The sequence below is a fragment of the Lytechinus pictus genome, chromosome 3 (assembly GCF_037042905.1).
Source record: "Lytechinus pictus isolate F3 Inbred chromosome 3, Lp3.0, whole genome shotgun sequence".
In the NCBI taxonomy this organism is placed as follows: domain Eukaryota; kingdom Metazoa; phylum Echinodermata; class Echinoidea; order Temnopleuroida; family Toxopneustidae; genus Lytechinus; species Lytechinus pictus.
This window is the reverse complement of record NC_087247.1, coordinates 63,595,282-63,616,006: the sequence shown is the minus strand read 5'-3', so window position 1 is coordinate 63,616,006 and position 20,725 is coordinate 63,595,282. Positions and strand designations below refer to the sequence as shown.

General features: G+C 34.3%; 1 protein-coding gene across 1 annotated transcript; it reads right to left on the bottom strand.

Moving 5' to 3' along the window:
• Window positions 1-4,840: 4,840 nt before the first annotated feature.
• LOC129256828 (cholinesterase 1-like) lies at window positions 4,841-19,322 on the bottom strand. Its single transcript, XM_054895020.2, has 9 exons — window positions 18,645-19,322; window positions 17,026-17,185; window positions 12,846-12,923; window positions 12,170-12,288; window positions 11,490-11,654; window positions 10,859-11,152; window positions 10,155-10,495; window positions 8,068-8,258; window positions 4,841-7,087 (listed from the first exon to the last, which is right to left on the bottom strand). Exons 1-9 carry the CDS (start codon window positions 19,032-19,034, stop codon window positions 6,999-7,001), a joined length of 1,827 nt encoding a protein of 608 aa, XP_054750995.2. The 5' UTR covers window positions 19,035-19,322; the 3' UTR covers window positions 4,841-6,998.
• Between the last annotated feature and the right edge of the window lie 1,403 nt (window positions 19,323-20,725).

Below are 20,725 nucleotides of genomic sequence, written 5' to 3'. Positions count from 1 at the left end.
GCCTATATAGTCATCGATAAAATAGGGACGAACAAATGTTACGATTAATTGTAAGATATCTGTAACATTGTCAGTAGATTGTATTAATTTTGCATTAGTCAATATTCATATCCTTGCCTGAAATATGTCAATATCAGTGTGACTAGTGAGTTTTAACAATTGCATGGGATGAATGGGCAATACTCAGCGAAAAAAAAAGAACAAAAAACATTTAGATTTTAATATTATTTTTTAGGACTACAATGATGAGGGCGTTCAGACCAGATCTAACAGGCAAATAAATACTTACTCAATGTAAACCCACACCTCAAGAAGAATATTTTCAAGGAATATAATGACAATAATAATATTAAACGGCATGTTTAACCTTTGAAATCTTTACCTATAGATGGCGCTATATAGCTTCTACATTTCGCATTTTTAATATCAAATTTCATAGCTCATCGGAAACATGTAGAAGTATACCAAATGTAAAATAACAAGCAAACGATTTTTGAAATTATTTTTTGTTTCCTATTCCCAACAGAATTGAAAAATTTATCAAAATATGGAGATTAATTAATAACTGAAAAAACGAATGTAATGTTTCTAACTGAAGATGGCGCTAGACAAGTTTTACAGAGTGGAGGTGCCGTGGCCGAGTGGTCTAAGGCGCCTGGCTTATACATAAAAAAGACCGGGGTCGATCCCCGGCCGCGGCAGCTATTCCCGTGAGAAAGGCATTTAATCTACAATGCTCTTTTATCTTGCTTTCAAATAAACGGAAATGATATATGCATTATTGGTAACTAGGTGTGAACTTTTTTTTTATTGAAAAAAAAAATTACTTTTCATACAACTTGCCGTACACGCTTGTTTGTATAATGATGATTACACGCAAGAGACAGCAGAATGTGATATGCGATTATGACTGTAAAATAATTTTTTTAATGGATTGAATTCATGTAACATTTTGAGTAATTTGGTATCAACAATTTAAACATGTATGCTTTTCAATAAAATGACAAGGAAATTTTAAACGTGAAGAAGAACCATCTTAAAGCATAATGTAATATCTTGAAAGAACCTGAGAAATATCGATTTTATATAATATCACCTGAGCTGAATAATGAATTAACACTGGACGGTGTGTTGAAATATTTATAAAATATGTTTTGACACTTGATTGAAGTATGAATAAATTATTATGGAGTTTGGTTTTGCACTGTAAAGCGAATTCATGAAACAAAATCACGTTGTAGTGACTAATTGAAGAAAAAAAATTGGTGGAAACAACGAACTTCTCCCCATATTTTCTATTCGAATCACTATCATGGTTTCTGTAGATGGGAATCTTATTTACTTAAAGTGCTCCTCTGACTGATAAAAACAACTATTCTTTTGAAAATCTTTTTTCTTTAAAAGAACTGATTTGGGATCAAAACATTTTGAATGTATGCTAATATATTTTGTAATTATGTGAATTTGTTTGATAGGAAGAAAACAAAATCTTCGAAATGTTAAGTGAAGATGGTTGATTTCACTTTTCAATCCAATTATTAAAATAATGATTATTATTTTTTATAGTAATAATTCTTCCGGCGAAATTTCATTCAACATTATAACCTGAAAGCAATGTCACACCTTAGTAGGTCTTTCCTTACGAAAGTGGTCTCGCGCCATCTCTAGTTACAAACATTACATTGTTCTAATAAACAATATCAATAGTGCTACTTCGAACTGAAAACGGTTTTCTTAAATTGAAAAAAAATCGATACTTTTATTGTTAATATTGCACTGAATATCGAAACCATTAAAACAAAATCAAATTGAACCATAGATCTTTTTTGGAATCCCTGGGGTTTTTTTTCCAGGCAGATAAGAATTGAGTCTGGATTTTGTGATTCATTAATATATTTGACTGTATAAAAAAGAAAATCGTTTAAATTTTGGTGAAGGTGGTAATCAAGTTTACTTTTCTTTCAAATATTAAAATAATAATTTCACCCGACAAATCTTTATTCAACATTTACCGGAAGTTTTGTCACAACCACAGAAAATTCGTTGGTCGATCACAAACACTGATCTCGAGAGATCAGTGGTCACAACACCCTGGAGAAGTCTTGAGAAAGTGGTATAGCGCCATCTCTAGTTAGAAACATTATATTGTATCAAAAACAATATTAAGAGTTATTTTTCAATGAGAATGGTTTTCTTAAGATAAAAAAAAGAGTGGAGTGTATGATGAAAATAAGACGTTTTAGCTGTCTTATACCGTTGATATATTTTTTAATTGTTCTTTTAGTCATTTCTGCTTTAATTAGTTCAAATGAAGGTTAAAAGTGATATAGCGCCAGCTACAGTCAAATATTTATAGTAATGTAAATTTTGTGTGAAAAAGATTGTTTGAATTTGGAGAATTACTATTCAATCCGATCTTCCAATTTACAATCACCTAAAAATGCACAAGCATCTTTTAGCTTTACTTTGATATCTAAATTGTACATTTGTCGTCACGTGTGCGATATACATTAGGTATGAAATCGATTTTTTGAATAATTATTTTGGTAAAGTAATGTAAAGTTTGTGTGAAAAGGATAGTTCAAATTTAGAGGGTTGCTATTCAGAGATTATATTTAATCTACAAATTCAAAATTAACTAAACATACACGAGCATCTTGTTAGCTTTACGTTAATATCTAATTTGTACATTTGTCACACATGACCAAATAAATCGATATGAAATTAAATAGGTGTGAAATTTGATTTTTATAATCATTTTGGCAATTTGTCATTTTTAGCCACGTATTTCAAAGAATAAAATGTAAAAGACTATAATTTATGCCGCAAAAAATGAAAATACATGTTTGATATTATCTAAGCCGACTTAAGATCACTTTTCCACTTACAGCATGGATTTGTAACATCAAATTATTTTGAATGTTATTCTAAATATTTAATCGATTCATTAGAAAAAAATACAATGAACTTCAAAATTTTGAAACAAAATTTACACTGTTTTAACAAAATCAAAAGTTAACTACAAAAATAATTTGTTCATTATTTTCAAACAAATTTTGTCCCTGTGTTTCTACTAAAAGTCCTTTTGGAAATCCATCTAACTTTTTTTTTCAAGAATTGATTCCGGTATCAAATCTCATTTTAATTTTAAAGATATGCTCCTAGGTTTTGTAATTCATCTATTTATCTGATTGTATAAAATATCATATTTTTAATGGTGGGTGAAGATGGTTTTCAATCAGACTTTTCCTCAAAACTTATTTAAATTTCACCCGACGAATCTTCAATCAAGATTTACCTGGAAGTATTGTCACAACGCCCTGGAGAAATCTTGAGAAAGTGGTTTAGCGCCATCTCTAGTTACAAACATTATATGGTATCAGTAAACAATATTAATAGTTATTTTTCAATGAGAGTGGTTTTCTTAAGATGAAAGAGTGGAGTCAATGATGAAGATAAAACGATTTAGTTGTCTGATTCCGTTGTTATATTTTTAATTGTTCTTTGAGTAATTTCTGCTTTAATATTATTTAGTTCAACTGACAATTAAAAGTGATATAGCGCCAGCTACAGTCAAGTATTTATAGTAATGTAAATTTTGTGTGAAAAAGGATTGAATTTGGAAAATTATGTCTATTCAATTTTCCAATCTAAAATTATCTAAAAATGCATGAGCATCTTTTAGCTTTACTTTGATTTTTAAATTGTACATTTGTCGTCATGCATTCCCTAGAATTAATGTGACATAAGATGTAACAAAAATGAAATGAATCTTTGATATTATTTCCGCCGATTTTAAAACGCTGATACACAAAAAATGACAAGCAAAAGAAAAGGTTGACAAGCAAAACAAAAAACTATTGTTTTGCTCCAAAATGAAGGTGGTTTTGGTCGAAATTCTAAATTTTATCACACCAACCTGATTTCCAAGGGGTGCTACCTGTACATACGCAGCACTCCCAGAAAAATCTTGCAAGAGGATCCCATCATCCCCGCTTCCCAGGGACATGTCTCCAAATAGTAATCATAAAACTTGCCTAATATTTTCAAGATAAGATAATTCATTATTGAAAAATATATATTTTCCAGTTATGAAACGCATAGAGACATAGTATGATAAAACTAATTATTATTATAAAGCATTTAGGTATATAACAAGTTAAGATATAGTATAGTTTCAAATAGTTATTGAATAGGTAAAGTGGATAACTGTTGCGTACAATTTGAAGGAATTTAATATTCCAATGTGGTTTAGCTGCATGCTCTTTACAATCTGTTGCCGGCGGCCAGCGAGAGATTGTTATCAATTGAAGCCAGTCTGCTTGCTAGTTCTCAGATGGTTCGAGTAGAGGCAGGTGTGTTATTAAGATGCTCAATTAGACATACCGAATTGAGATATAAGAGAACTTATTTCGCTAGGCATTTTGGCCTTATTTTATTTATTTTTTTATTTTCGACTGGATAATTCGGTTTATTTTATGCGTTTTTTTAATGGAAGGCATGATAGATTGTTGTTTTACTTTTCAAATGTATTTTTTACAAATGCATTAAAAATATAAATGTTACCTGCAAGAATCTTCATAGATATTTTTGTATCATAAAATGACCACAAAGCTTTTTGTCAAATTTCTAGCACTCTTCCGCACTCTCTCTCCCTCTCACTTCTTTACAAACTTCCCCCTTCTCCCTCTCTCTTTCTTCCTTTCTACCTCACACACATACCCACCCACCCCTTTATAGCTCGATCCTTTTTATGAACATCAATATTTTCCACATCTCTGCCTAAATTGAATATACATAGTCTGACAAAACCGGTGACAAACAAATAAGGAAACAAAAGTTAGAAATTCATCATCGTTTCAATTAGATGAAACTAAAACACGAGAAAAGTACTACAATAAAATAGAAAATTTTTATCAAACAGATGAAGTACATACAAAATTAAAAATGGAATGAATTTATCTTAAAAGTAAAATTTACTATTGCAGTTAAACTTAAAACTAATAATGATGGTAAGATTGAAATTGATCTCCACTATGGTTGACTACATGCAATCTTGCTCCTTCTAGTCTTTATACATGTACACTGCACATGATAAACAGAAATATTCTTTACCACTGCAATGGTCTCATTCATACTATAATTCTCTAACACATTTAATGCTATTTAAAATGGAAATCCACCCCAACAAAAATATTTATATGAAATTAAAAACAAGTGGAACGCCTCTGGCAGTCTCGCCTGCATTACGCAATTACAGCAGTGCTGACTTTGAAAACAGCTATTGCATAATTATTCATAAAAGAAAACACATATGATAATAAAATACATGTACTATATCCATTGACCCACGTCACCTTTGACCATGATCATGTGACCGAAGACATAAAAAACATACTTGATTACCCTTATGTATATGTTTCATGAACTACATGTGTAGATCCATAAACTGAAGTTGATGCCAATTCAACAGATACCCCCAACACGGCCAAAATTCATTGACGTTAAATGACCTTTGATCTTGGTAATGTGACCTGAAACGTGCACAGAATATTCAGGGATACATGATTACTCTTTATGTCCAAGTTTCATGAACTACATGTAGATCTATGAACTTTTAAAGTAATGATGACAATTCCACAAATACCCTGAACATTATCGAAGTTCGTTGACCCTAAATGACCTTTGACCTTGATCATGTGACCTGAAACTTGCACAGGATTTCAGGGATACTTAATTGCTCTCATGTCTAAGTTTCATGAACTAGATCCATACATTTTTAGTTATGATGACAATTCCACAAATACCCCCGACATGGTCAAAGTTTGTTGATCCTAAGTGACCTTTAATTGTCCCTGGTTATGTTACCTGAAACTCAGGCAGGATGTTCAGTGATACACTATTACCCTTATGTCTAAGTTTCATGAACTAGGTTCATATACTTTCTGAGTTATGACAGCATTTCAAAAACTTTACCTTGGTTAAGATTTCAATGTTGACGCCGCTGCCGCCGTCAGAAAAGTGGCGTCTATAGTCTGGCTCTGCTTTGCAGACGAGACCAAAAAAAACTCAATCAAACAGGCACAACACTGAAACTTTCATCAAAATCAGATTTGAAATTAGAAAGTTATGACATAATAAGATTTGACTTTGAAGTAAATTGGCATCATTGCAAAGTTGCTCAAACTCTCTCTAAACATAAATCTGACAGCTCTGCATGGGCTCATAATACATCATAGTCAAACTGTAAAAAAATGTAATAATAAAGTAAGGCACTCTTTTCAATAACATATCAAATTTAATACAAAGATGATGCTATTGTGCACTAGTTTTAACATCTGATGAAGGCATTACAACAAACAAGATATTTTCCACACACAGAATGAAGCAGATTGAATCAGTAAGATTATTTTGTTTAATTACAACGATTTTTTTATAGCTCATTAATGTTTAGAATATCTTTAGTAAAAAGAAAATCTTTGGTCAAGCAAGTTAAAGCTCACAAGTGATTACAATATATTCAGCATATCGAAAAATCTTTCATAATTTAGAACTGAAGCTGCAGCTCAGCAATCAATACTCAATGTTTTGGCTTACAATAATACTGACCAAGCATTCATTATTTTACCCATCTAAGTAATGAATATTATTCACTTGAATTTTGTTTCAATTAAAATTGCAATCCATCTGTGGACAACTTCAATTTTAATTGAAGTCAAACATGCACTGGAAAATATTGATTTAGAGCTCAAAAGTTCATACACTTTTTAACATCCACATAATATGACTTGAATCATATGACTTTTCAAGTCAATAATATTGGGGAATCTCTCAAAACCTAGTAAACACATAGCATTTACTAAATTATGATTGTTTCCTAGTTCTATATTATTGCAAATAAATTTGTATATATTTGCACAATAGTTATATTGTTTATAAAATCACATTTAATACTTCTATCATGATCTTAGCAGATAAATCTTTGTTAGATGGTAGGTCTATGGGCATGACTCAGGATCATCACAGCTTTTATTACTGTCATCACTGACTTTCTCTTCCAACAGTGATTTCAATCGCTCCATCTCAGCTGTATAAACAAAAATGAATAAATAAATATGAAGAGAGTAATTTTTTTATAGAAATAACACATCTTGATCTATAGTGAACACACAAATATAAGAGCACAATAAACAGATAGTTCAAGTCCAATACTATTTCAGTAAAAACAAGGGAGATGACTTAGGTGTAAATTAAGGAGTGATCATTCAGGAAAATGAGAAATGGTATTATAATTTCATATACCCCTATGAAAATAAATTTGAAATTTCTTAATTTTCTAATACCAAAATGTAACATTTTGGTAATATTAATTTTGATTCATCTCAGTAAATATACGGTGTATGAACCTAGATTACAGACATGGCAAAGACTGGGTTCACACAAGCGCTATGGGAGAATTTGTCCTAAAAATACTTCCACAATTCCTGGTGGGTGTTTCACAAAGCTGTTCTTAAATTAAGAATGATTTTCCACATGACTGGTGGCCCTTTTTGTGCTAAACAATATATCCTTATGTAACTGACTAAGCAGCTAAGAAAATGTTCTAGTCGTGCATAAATTTGTGCGTAACTCTAAGAACAGATTTATGAAACACCCACCAGAAAGGCTAAAAAAACCCTCCCCCAATATAGTGTTCAAATTCAACTGTAATAAAATATAGCAAATTTGGGCTTGGTCTGGTGAGCTCAAGAGTCTCCCCTGAAAAAAAAAACCCTAGTTCAATAGAGTAACAAGAAATAAAATTCATTTATCATTCATGAAATATTTATTTGATGTTACAAAAGATAAGCAATTAAGTGACTACTGGAATATTATTTTTCTCATTTAATAAGTTTCGTAGTTACTATACTAGTGTTTTTTAAGGATGATGATGATAAAAAGTACTGTTCCCACAGAGAATAGCCTGTGCTTTAAAATTTTAGCCCAAATTGCGCTTAGTTGTTTAAAAGGCATTTCTAAGGATATGTTATAATGTACTTATGTATTTCACAGATCATGAATCCCTACCTGCATTTCCTAGAAGTTTTGGCAGTATGCTTTCCAGGAAATGGCACCTCTTGACATTAGGATTGCCATATCTATTCTCAAAAGAAGCAGTGATCTCTTTGTATCCTGTTTCAGTTGTAGTGTACTTTGGCCAAACAGGAAAATCAGCCTCCAGAACTTCATCAGATTCAACAGAGGAAAGGTTGGGATCACTGCAGAAATGATTAGAAACAAATACAATTGCTAAAATATATTCAAATGAATACATGTTTTCCACCTATCAAGATTTTTACAACTTTTGTTTTCAAGAGGATAAGTAGTCTCATGCAGACATGTAATACAGAAAACTATTAGCGAATAAGCTACGAAAACCCCTTTAAAGTTGAATTAAGAAGGGGGTGAGTTTCCATAAATATAGGTTCTACACACAATATATAGTATATATAAGTTGTTCAAACAGATAGCATGTCACAAAAATCCTCTGCCTTCTCGATATTTTGCTTTGAAAGTCTATGAAATTAGCCACCTGTCAGAGCCCGAGAGACGAGTGTACAGAAAAGCCACTCGGAGTGTGACGTCACCGGGGGGAATTTAGTATAAGAGGTGCCTGAATGTCATACAGAAATGCTATGCAGAGAGAGAAAGATATTTTACAATTTTTTTTCAAAGCAACTCAAATCAAACAAATAGGACTGATATGTACAAATCTTTACTTTCCCTGTATAAAAAACAGTATGAATAACCATCATGAACTCTTCAATCATGATGTAAGATAGCAAACAGTGAGTTATTGAATGATATTTTCACTATTTCTCATTTATTTTATCACGATGTTCAATCAAGTGAATAGCTGGAAAGTAATTCCGGCGGCTAGCTCAGCTCTCGCTCAGCGCGCGCTGAACGCATAATACTAGTAGACACAACACCCAGGCATTGAGTGTACTGTTATGGTCTGGTACGTCGACTTAGTTCATGGCCGTGCAGCGATCCCCTGGCGTTTTTTCTTCTTTTCTTTTGTCTTTGACTCCACTTTTATATCCTCTGGATCATTTCCACTCATAGCTCATTCCACAGAACAATCTTGAACCAAACGTATTATTCTTTCTCGGCCTTCTGAGTTGTTTTCTATATTTAATTACGCTAGGGGTCACCGTCACACATACAAACGCAATTCGCAAGTGAGTTGAAGACAGAGGGATATTATAGTAATTAGTATACATATCTATGGTTGAAGACAACAAGAAAGGTATGCGGTACGGTAGCTCGACAGCTAGCTGCGCCGGAGCGGGCGGCCGGTCGGCACAAAGCAATTCCGCAACCAACTGTTTTTTTTTGCAAGAGCCGCGTCACACGCGGATAAATATGTCATAATAACACGTCTGCTACGTTATCGACTGGTGAGAAGATCTCGATCAAATTTCATATTATTCACCTTGAAATTATTCCTTTAGGGTCTATGGTATCATTCTGAGGGAATTTACATATTTGGAATAATAGTACGGCCACAAATATTTTAATCATTTCCTCTTTGCAAGTTCTATGGCTCGCAGATACAACTTCAACTGCAGTTATTCCATATGAAGGCGTACGTGCATAGTACACAAAGCGGCACTGCCTTGTTTACTACACCGAGACCGAATACCCCCCGGTGACGTCACACTCAAAGAACACCCGTCTCGGTAGGCATTGCAGGAGCGAACTCAGGGAAAATGGGTAGGGATAAATCGTTCAAATTCACTATTTTGAAAAAAGAAAATGGGGGGTCGAATCACCTCTTAGTGTTTGGGGGGTTGTAAGGTTGCTATTAATGTAAATATCTCAATATTTGGAATCGTCTTCTTAATTCAACTTTAAACGTACACAAAATTTATAACGATCATGGTCATGGTTAAGAGTGGTAACACAAAGAATTTATTTATGAAAACTTTCTCTCTATATACATCTTTCTCTTTTTTATTATCAGCTTCCATCTGACTATTTGTGTGAAATGCAATTTGTTTTTAAAGTTAGGAATATTCTATTGTTAGTTCTCATTTGAATCAGCAATGAACCTATTGTATTCATGGGCAACTTGCTGACATAGATCGGATGAATGTCTTTTAACTTACCCTGTCTTGCCAAAGTTTGACCAATATCTGATCATCTGCAAGGAAAGTCCAATCTCTTCTTCATTCAAACGTCCTACCATGTAATAATCTTTATCTTCATCAACATCATAGAGGAAAGGAATACCAAATACATATTGTAGGTCTTCTCCATGCGTTGCTCCATATCCAGTCATATTCTTCCCCCACATTGAGTGACTGGGTTCATGGGTCATAAAGTAGGTAAAGACATTCCTTCCTGCCTGAGCTATCTGCTGTGCCAGGGTAAATGTTGGACATACAAACATAGTGTCTCCAAGAATACCAGAAGCCACCTCAACATAATCAGGTGCAGGAGTGCTAAACTGTTTGGAATTGAAAGACATTTACTTCAGTTTCTACATTTATCATTATTGACTACCTATTCTGAATACTGTCCTTCATAAAATTGGACCCATATTAATTATTCATCTGGTGCTTGCTGCAGAATATGTTACTATTAAAATATCTTTGGTACATGCTCAACAGCAAATCAAAATCAAGCATTCCCTGATACCATTGGAAGGCACACTATACAAGTAACTAACAAAACCTTCATTTGCATACAGTTAATGTACAATCATAATGGCCTTTAAATCAAAGAAGAGCCTTAATACTTTATAATATTTTAATATATACCTGAGAGGGCCTCAATGAGACAAATAATAAGAAATAATTCTTTAACTTACCATTTTGTCAGAGCCAAAGACAAATGCTGCAATATCCTGTGTTACTGGATCAGCCATCTGCATAACATTGGTCATGTATCCTCTGTAAGCTTCTTCATCAACAACTGCCTTTCCTGGTCCTTCTTGACCGAACATGGCAGGCATTGCAGCAATATTACCTTCCTCAGAAAGACAGCCTATCATGATGTTTGCTGGATTGAAAGAACCTTCTGCTGCCAACAAGTAAGGATCTTTGAGTAGGAACTCTCCATCAGGAACAGGAGAAGCCATGTAACGAGCAATTTCCATTGTTACCTAGAATTATACAACATAACTAAATGTTTCTTTGGAGTTTGGTAAAAAGGTATTCATACATAATTAATCAAAATATAATTATAATAGTAATAACAATAGTAATGATCAATACTGATCAGAAAATTAACAACATAAATGATGACAATCTTGAGAATAATTAACCTGGGGGGGGGGTATCATTGCTTCTTTCATGTTTAAATTTGTTACCATTTTGCTTAAAGCCATTAAAAAAATCCAAATATTTATCTCTAAATTAACCATTCAGGTTAAAACCAAACAGTAATTTCTCAGCTTCAGGAATGTTAAGGGTCAGTAAGTGAGAAATGATAGAACTTACATTTGACTGGACCTTTTTCATGTCTTCAACTGACTTTCCTCTGAGGCATGTCACAATTTCCACAGATGAAGATACATCACATCCTAATTCCATTGCAAAGGCTTTGGTCATATCAACTGTGGTTTGCTTGTCAGAGTGATGTGTCCACATGGCCAAAGCACCACTCTACATTAATTAATAATAGTATATGGTTTAAAATGCTATGAATGCATCAAAGATTACACAATACTAAATGTAAATTTATGAAACATTTAATGAAAATTGATGAAATTAATTAACAACTCAATGCTGTCTAATCCTTGAATATCACACCATTCATTTCCTTTACTGTGTGCTATCAATATCACAAGTCACAAACCACCAGTGTCCTGTCTGTGAAATATTGACAATGAGTGCCTTCAGAACTTTTCTGAGTGGATATGATTAAATGCTTTATAAGTTGTACTATCATTATATCTTATAATACCATCAATATTTAACCATCGCATCACCAATCCTATAACAATACCATGACAACACAAACACTATAAGGTATCCAGGGTATATCCTGGGCCTTAACAGCTACACCTTAACACCACTGATGCTATATCTGCACAATCATATCCTTCATCAGCATCAAAACCATGTACTGTAATCAAATTTATTATGATCATCAATATCCAATCAAAGAGATACTGGACCTGCATAATAGCACCAGAAAACAGCCCAGCACTCATGGTTGATAGAAGATGGAGGTTCACGCTCCCAGATCCAGCACTTTCTCCAAAAATTGTAACTCTACTAGGATCACCACCAAATGCTATTAACATGAAAAGTGACAACATGAACATTTTCTAAATAAACATCATATTATTACCCAATCAATCAGGTATATTTTAACCAAAAACAACAGAATCTTCTTATTTCAAAAACAAGGTATTCCTTGTGAGTAGCTTCTTAACAATTCCTTGCTTTCAGCTGGTGGTAAGAAATACATTTTGTCATATATTTCATAATACAATCCAAATAATAAGACTCAAACCCAAAACATCAGTTTCAGTATGCAATCTTAGTTGATTATTTTTTCATCTTTGTCTAGGTTTATCATAGAACTGTACATGTTATATTCAATTATGATATCACTCTTTTTAGTAGGTTTATTTTTCTCACAGGTATTCACTCTAATATTGGTTCTTTCAGTATTCCAATTGTTAAATTAGTTTCATTATACTGTCTGTTTGTTTTAATGTTTATGGATCAATCACTATGAGTATAAGATCAATCTTTACACAATAACCTGTACCTCCTGCAAACATCAAATAACAAGGACTAATCATGAAATAAACTCAATTTGTTTTTTCACCTAATTATACTTACCAGCTATATTTTCTTGTATCCAAATTAAAGCCTGACGTTGATCTAGAAGTCCCAGATTGGCAGGCATGGTATCATCCCCTAAAATAGGCAGAAAATTTTGAGTGAAATCAAAATACTCATCAGATGTAAGAAATAAATTTCCTGAGAAAAAAATCACAAACTACCTCTTGGTGAAAAATGGGAGGAATTACTTATCAAAACTAACCTTATGTCTTTGCCCTTCTTCAATTTTTCTAGAAAACATGGATTTTAGGTTTGATAATTCTTACAAATTTAGAATCATTCTTCAAGCTAATACAGTGTGTCCCCCCAAGAAAACTATACACTTTTGAAAAGGCTGCCAATGAAGTCAAATATCAAATGACACCAACAAGTTGGAAAATTATTCATGCTTGAGCGAGCACTGCCCACTGAAACAAAGGGTATGAAAATTAGGCTGGGCCCGAATTAGCCTTCCAATTTCTTTCAGTTTTGTTTTGTTTGGAACTTGCAAAGTTGAGGGTTTTGTGATGAATTAATGATCAATTGTCATCAGTTTGATGTTTGACAAAATTTGATGAGTTATTAAATTGAAATTTAATGCATGAGTGATAATGAATTGCGATGTTTAGTGCAGCATTTTTATTTTATCATGTGGATCTCAGCAATGTGTTCATGAGAATCGGGAGAATAGGGGGTAAGATAGGACTTAAGTAGGTGAAGTACGTTGATGGGATAAAGGTCAACAGAACATTTATCAACCCCTCCCTCCATCTCTACCCCCCCCCCCCCCCTTCTCTCCTCCTGAGAGACTAAGCTTGGCTAGTCTGGGCAGGAATTAGCTTACAGATTTTTGAGAGGTTAGTCCTTTTGAACTTGCAAAGCTAAGGGTGTTATGCTAAATTAATGAGTGAGATATGTTTTGGTTTCTTAGGCAAATTTTATGAGTTAATAAATTGAAATTTAATGCATGAGTGAACAGTAATTGTAATTTCAGTGTAGCATATTCATTTTGTGGACCTCAGCAGTGTGTTCGTGAGATTCAGAGTAATGTGATAGTACCCATTACAAGCAAGAGATATGGTACTACTTGGTTAAAAGGGCATTCCTCTTCTTTGTGTCCTTTTACACATTAAAAGTCATATATGTACCCCCCCCCTCAACCTCCCTCTCCCCAGCTCCTTCTCTCTCTCTCTCCCACTTCCTGGATTGTAGCCTATTCAAAAACTTAACTGTCAAGTGACCGGTGGCTGATGGTCAGTTTTTTTTTTCATTGAATTATTACCAAGAAATTGACTGATGATGATTTATGAAATAATTTATTGAAAAAAATAAATGTTTGATTGATCACATTGCACATTGAATGAGTTGATTTATTGATAAATTGATGATTAGATGATTGATAGGAAAAAGTTGATGCCCCCATTCAGAGTTTATCATTAAATCAACATTCGGCTCTGGACTTCATGCGTTGTATGACAATAGCAATCAGTCTCTCAACAGGAGGGGAGGGTGGGAGAGAGGTGGGGGGGGGGGTGGCTAAATGTTCTGTTGACCCTTATTCCATCAAGTCCTATCTCACCCCCTATTCTCCTGACTCCATGAACACATTGATGAGAGCCACATGATAAAGTTGAAATGCTGCCAAAAAAGTGTAATTTGTGTTCATTCATGCATTAAAGTTCAATTTAATAATTAATGAGATTTGCTTAAACAACCAAAACTAGTCATGGTTGATCATTAATTTATCACAACACCTTCACTTAGCAAGTTCCAAAGGATGTGCCCCTCAAATACTGACAGAAATTGGCTAATTCCGGTCCAGCCTAATTTTCATACCCTTTGTTTCAGTGGGTAGTACTCGCTCAAGCTTGAATAGTTTTCCAACTTGTTGGTGTCATTTGTGGCTTCCATATATGTAAGTGTTTTCCCCCAAAGTGAAATATTTTTTATTTGGCACACTTTTCAAAAGTGTATAGTTTTTTGGGGGACGCAATGTATATCTCAAAATAATTGATGGGGCATGTAAACAGTAGGAGACAAATTCCCAACAAAAATCTTTCCTGGAACATAAATGAGGGACACTGCTCTTTTGGACCTCATGGAAGACCAGCATATGACTGCAAGTCAAGCTGAATGTGGGCAATCCACCATATTTTATTGTATATATATGCTTTTACTGCGTATACTACTACTACTACTACTACTACTAGAGTTTAAAGCCAAGGCAAAGACAAATACTTTGAATACAATCGTTTAGAATTTAATCAGGCAAAACAATTGAGTGGGATAAGTTGTGGATGGTGCACATTGTTAGAAAATGGAAGCAAATATAAAAAAATGCAGTTCAATGAAAAGATAATTAAGATCATTTTTAAATCATTACGTATTAAAAAAAAATCAGTGAAACTATGGTGTAGGACAAAAATGGGAAGTAGCCCCCCCCCCCCTCCCAATAATGTCATCAGCATGCCAGTGTATAAATGTAATCAGTATCTCTTTTAAACACATGGTAACCCCCGGGGGGCCAGTCAAATATATTGCTATACACACCAAAAAAATGCGTTTAAAGGGGTGTTTTTCTAGTTTTGGATGCGGGCCGCGTGTGCACTCGTTAAGGGTATCAAAAACACAGATTTTCAAAAAAGGGGTAGTTTTGAATGACTGGCCTATGGTCAATCGCAGGGTCAAACGTATAAATTTAGGGTATGTTTTTTTTCCAAAGCTTTTTTTTTAAAGACTAGCCAAACGTGTTTAGGGTATGTTTTTTCCCCCCAAGCTTTTTCCCCGCGGGGTCATATTCTGGCCACAACTTGTTTAGGGGCCAAAATGTGTAAATAAAGCCCGCAAAAAACTTGTTTAGGGGTTATTTTGCACACAGAGAAAAACTTGTTTAGGGGGTGTTTGGAAATTATTTGGCCACGCGTGTGTACAGCAATACATGTACATTTGACTGGCCTCCCAGGTGGTAACCTCTAAATTCTAGTAGAAGATATCAAGATAATGTATATCCATGTTTTTGTAATTTCTTATTTCTTACATTTCTTATCAAACATGAAAGGTAATAACACTATCCTCTTTTGGGCAATTTTTATTTTAGAATCGACCAAAAAGATGCTAAAATTAATATAGAAAGCTGTTAATTGCAGAATTCAGTTGTAGTTATGCTATATGGTTTATATAACGGAATGTGATCCTGCAGACCTGCAATATGTGCAAAGATGCCCCATCAATTCAGTCAATATGGCAATCAATATTTGCATAGTAGATTTTCTTAACCCTGTAAAGAACTTTAGGCTGAGAGAGAACAAGTATGTCTTTCTTCTTCATATTCAAATGAGATGACAAATGCCAAAGTGCATATTAGGCTAGTGATATAAGTTTGTGAAGTAATAAGCAATAGAATTGAAAAGCCTAATGACAGCAGTTACATTTAAAGACTACCGTAATTGGTTCTTGTAGTCACATAGTTTAATCTGCTCATCCTTTAACCCAGTTTGTTTTAATAATGATATGAGTGTTTTCCATGTAATCAGATAGTGACCTATTAAGTTTCAAATTTCAAAGGGAACTTATGCAGCATCTTGTTTTCATTCCACAAGATTACATATTATGAATGTTTTGGTTCCTACTTCCTTATGCATCAAAATGCTCACTTTGCTCCATATCACACCCTTGACATGTTTTATTTCTTCCATCAGTTAAAAAACTAATATCATGGTGTGTCTACATCATTCAATAAAAGGTCATGTTTCAGGATCAGAAACCCTAAATAAATTTAGTTTTGAAAAAGGAATATGTCTCTGAGCGTATCAAATCACATTTGTGCTTTTATATATGGGTCTGGATCTTTGTGCAAACTAGCGAGAATTTCTTGAACATGAAACTTGAAAGGTTTAAAATTTAAAAAGAAATCATTTATACAGAAAACAACTGTTACCTAAAAATGCCTTGCAATCATTAAATCTGATGCTTGCTAAAGTTCAGTTTGGTACATGGATCTCATGAAATTCAAGGGTTCAGGTTCAGGTTCAGCTATTAAAGTTTCATCAAGTGACTTTTAAGATATTTAAAGAATAAATTATATAGTTGACTTATTTACATCTACTTAGATTTTGACATTTTCTGTTGTATTACACAATTTTCTGTAGAGATCTGAATATATTTACAGGACATATAAGCAAGAATGATGTATCCATACCTGTTGTCATAAAGCCAAGCATGCCAAGACGGTAATTCATGGTTACAAGAATAACATCAGCTCTGGCTGCATAGAACAAAGTGTCTTTTTCTGACATTCTGCCTGCTCCAACATGATAACCACCACCATGTATCCATACCATCACAGCTCCATTGTTAGGCTTTATACAGAGGAACAGACAAGGAAATATTTTCAGTTTAAATTCAATAAATCTGCATAACTGTGTGTATGTGTGTGGGGGGAGCAAACATCCCTAGTCTCTGCCAATTTAGATTGGAATTCAGAAAAAGGCATATTGGACTCGCTATAATTCATGACTCAATCATCCTGACATTTCTGGTGGCAGCGGTGGGATCATTGCCTATAATCCTAATGAACTATATTGCATCAATTCAACATCTGTCCAAAATGAGTTTGCCCATAAATGATGAGACAAGAAGGATTATTTCATTCACTATGGTACTAAAATTTTATCCTCCCTGAGTAACTTTGTAGTAACACTGGAATATCTTCAGTCTTCTTCACCTTCTCTGTTTCTTTAATATTCTTTTGTCTTTGTTGCTGAAATCTTGCCTTAGTTTGTTGTATTATTTATTCTAATCCCGATCTTCCTGTCTTCTTCATCATTTCTCATCTCTTCAAAAATCTATAGGGCCATCTGCACCAGACTGAGTTTTCAAATAATCGCCCTATTTCTGATCCGGCAAATTATCCCGATCTGAGATTAAATTTGTAATGGAGATGCAATCATCGCAATAGTTTGCTGGATTAATCTAGGGATTGCAATCCTAAGTAAACTTAGGATGGTTTGCAAAATAGTTCACTATTTACGAATTAATTATCCCGCTAATTTGCAGGTGCAGATGCGCTCGGGATTATCTATTCACGGCGTCAGACCAGAATGCATTCATGCCTATAGCTCGATCACGAATTGCTCTTCTTGCACTGGTGGAGATGGGGTTTCTTAAATCTCTAGATTAATGGCGAAGAGAGCCGATCAGTCTAAAATCTCGAGATTGAGCGAACTCTGGCTGGTGCAGCACTGCGCTACTGTGTATGTCTTGAAAGAAAGACACAACAATGGAAATAGGCTAACTATGACAGAGAGAGAGAAAATATGAAGGAAAATGAAAGGGTCATTATTTATATAAGTGAAACATATTAACATCACACACACACACACAAACACATATATATACATATATATGGTGCAGAATTGGGATCAAGAGCATGCATCGAACGAAAAGAAGAAAAGAGGAATGTTGGGTGAAAGAAATTAAGCTTTATTTTTTTTAAGGAATGACATTTTTAATACTGATCGAAGCCTACCACTACAAGGGGTCGGTATATGATAATTAGGGAGACTTATCTTCATGTTTGACTATATTAGATGGAAAATTAATAATGAAATAAAAACAAGTGGATATGATTCCGGGATATGATTTACATCAAAGTGATAAATCATCATAAAAAACTTCTCTTCATTCTTAATTGGAAAAATAATGGTGTGTTTTTTATGAAATATAAATTATGCAGCAAAAAAAATGAATTATGAAATCACTTCATCAAAATTGAACAAACTGTCGCTCCACGACTATGAACATAATTAACAAACATACCTTTGGATTAGGGACAGTTACATCTAGATAAAGACAGTCCTCCGAAAATGGGATGTCCATAACAAAGAAAGGGCTCAGAACTTGAGCACATCCTATAGGATCTCTTGTTGCCTCGAAGTCTCCTTCTATTGACCTGGGAACAGGCCGTGTATATCGTAGATCACCAACAGGTGGATCGGCATAAGGAAGGCGTGAATACACATCTACCGTTCGCTCAAAACCAGGTAATAGTTTTGAGCTGACCTCAAACCGCTTACCGCGAATAGTAGCCGTGGCTGTTTTGACGACCGGCTGCTGGTCATCATTTATTCCGCTATCGTCGGCGACAGTCAAAGATAGAAAAAGGAAACTCGCTACGACCAGGAATGACGCAAGATTTGTGAGAGACATGCTTGTTATTTTGGTAATACTATGTAGTAGAAGACACGGGCTCGGCCGGAAAACTTGATCTTCTTGTTGATTGTCGAGTCACTTGTGCAAACACGATCGGGGCGATTACAGGTGATCGATACTTTGTCGGAGGGTTTCACATTTTACCCCCCCCCCTCCGTTAAAAAAAGGGGAATTAATGAACAGAGGAGGCGGAGGAAGAGAGAGAAACCGAAGAGTATCAAGAAACGGGATGGAGATGAAGCGGATGTTAGAAGAAAAGGGAGCAGAAGATTAAGAAAAAAAGAGAGAGAACTATGGAAGAAAGAGAAATGGGGGAATATATTAAGGAATCAATATTAGAAGTGAAGTGGATATAGGAGGAATAGAAGATTGGGATAAAGAGAAGAGGTAAGAGAAGAAGAATGAAAAGAAGGGAAAAAAGAGAAGAGGCAAGAACACGATATATTTTCATTATAGTAAGAAAAACTGTATATGATCGTAAAATAAACAATTCAATTCCTCTTTTCAGTATCATTCAATCCTCAATAATCAATTATTACCAAAATTAGAAATACATTGCCCAACTAAATTTCAAACAACGCAGATTTGACAAAAGATGGTTTCGATTGAAAAATCTTTGTTTGACTTCCACATGTAAAATTATTTTGTTACATATTTGTCAGTTCATTGTTTATATCAGTGATTGTATTATTCATTGTACTCTGACGTATCTATTGACTTTTGATTGCCAATAAAATCCCTGTGGAGGGGAAAAAGATTTCTTTTTAAAGGGTGGCGATGTGGCGAAAAATATGAAATGGAAGAATAGAAAGAGTGAGAAGAAAGAATAAAAATGATGAGGCGCCGGTAGGGATGAGATGGAAATCATGCTGGAGAAGATGTAGGCCTAGAAAATAGAGGAAAAGAAAGAGGGGAACTATAGAGGATGTTGCAATTAAAAGGAAAAGAAAGGGCTGAAGAGAGAAACGCAGTGAAGTGAAAATGGAGAAGCTATGAAAAAAGAGGAAGGTTAAAAAATGGAAGGATGAGAAGGGTTGTAAGAAGAAAAAAAGTAGAGGAGGGAAGAGAAAAAGGGGAGATTTAGAGGAGCTAACGGGGAGAAGAAGTGGCCGGAAGGAGGAACTTGGGGGTAACTAGCTAGGTATAGAGATGAAAGAAGAGCCTCCCCCCTAAAAGTGGCCCTTAGGGGTACCACTTAGATTACCGGAGAAAATGAAGTATAAGGTGATGGAGAAAAGAAAAAAAGAACTTCAAACTTACAGGAACATCACTCCCATATTAGCTTTCATGAATGATGAGTTTTCTTATTATTTGAAATTGTGACCCCGTTAGATCTGGGATCTGTGCTGGTAACACTTTGGTAAAACATAGGTTTCCGATCAATTGATCTAATTAGGCTATGGCCAATCAAGATCATTGTAGCATGCACATTTCATTCAAAACACTGATCAGGAACCAATCAGGACTACCCTTCATATTTCATACCACTGATCAATCCTACGTGCTTAGTTAGCCAAGTTTGAATTTGATCCATCAATAAAGTCTGATCAGAGATAAAGATGTCATGTATCGATCATATTTTCATAAGCAGGATACCTTTTTATGTGACATGAAGGCATGAGGCTATAGTTTGGGAATCCTGTATAAAATGCTTTCATTTTATTTTATTTTGTATGTTCAGGGAGGGA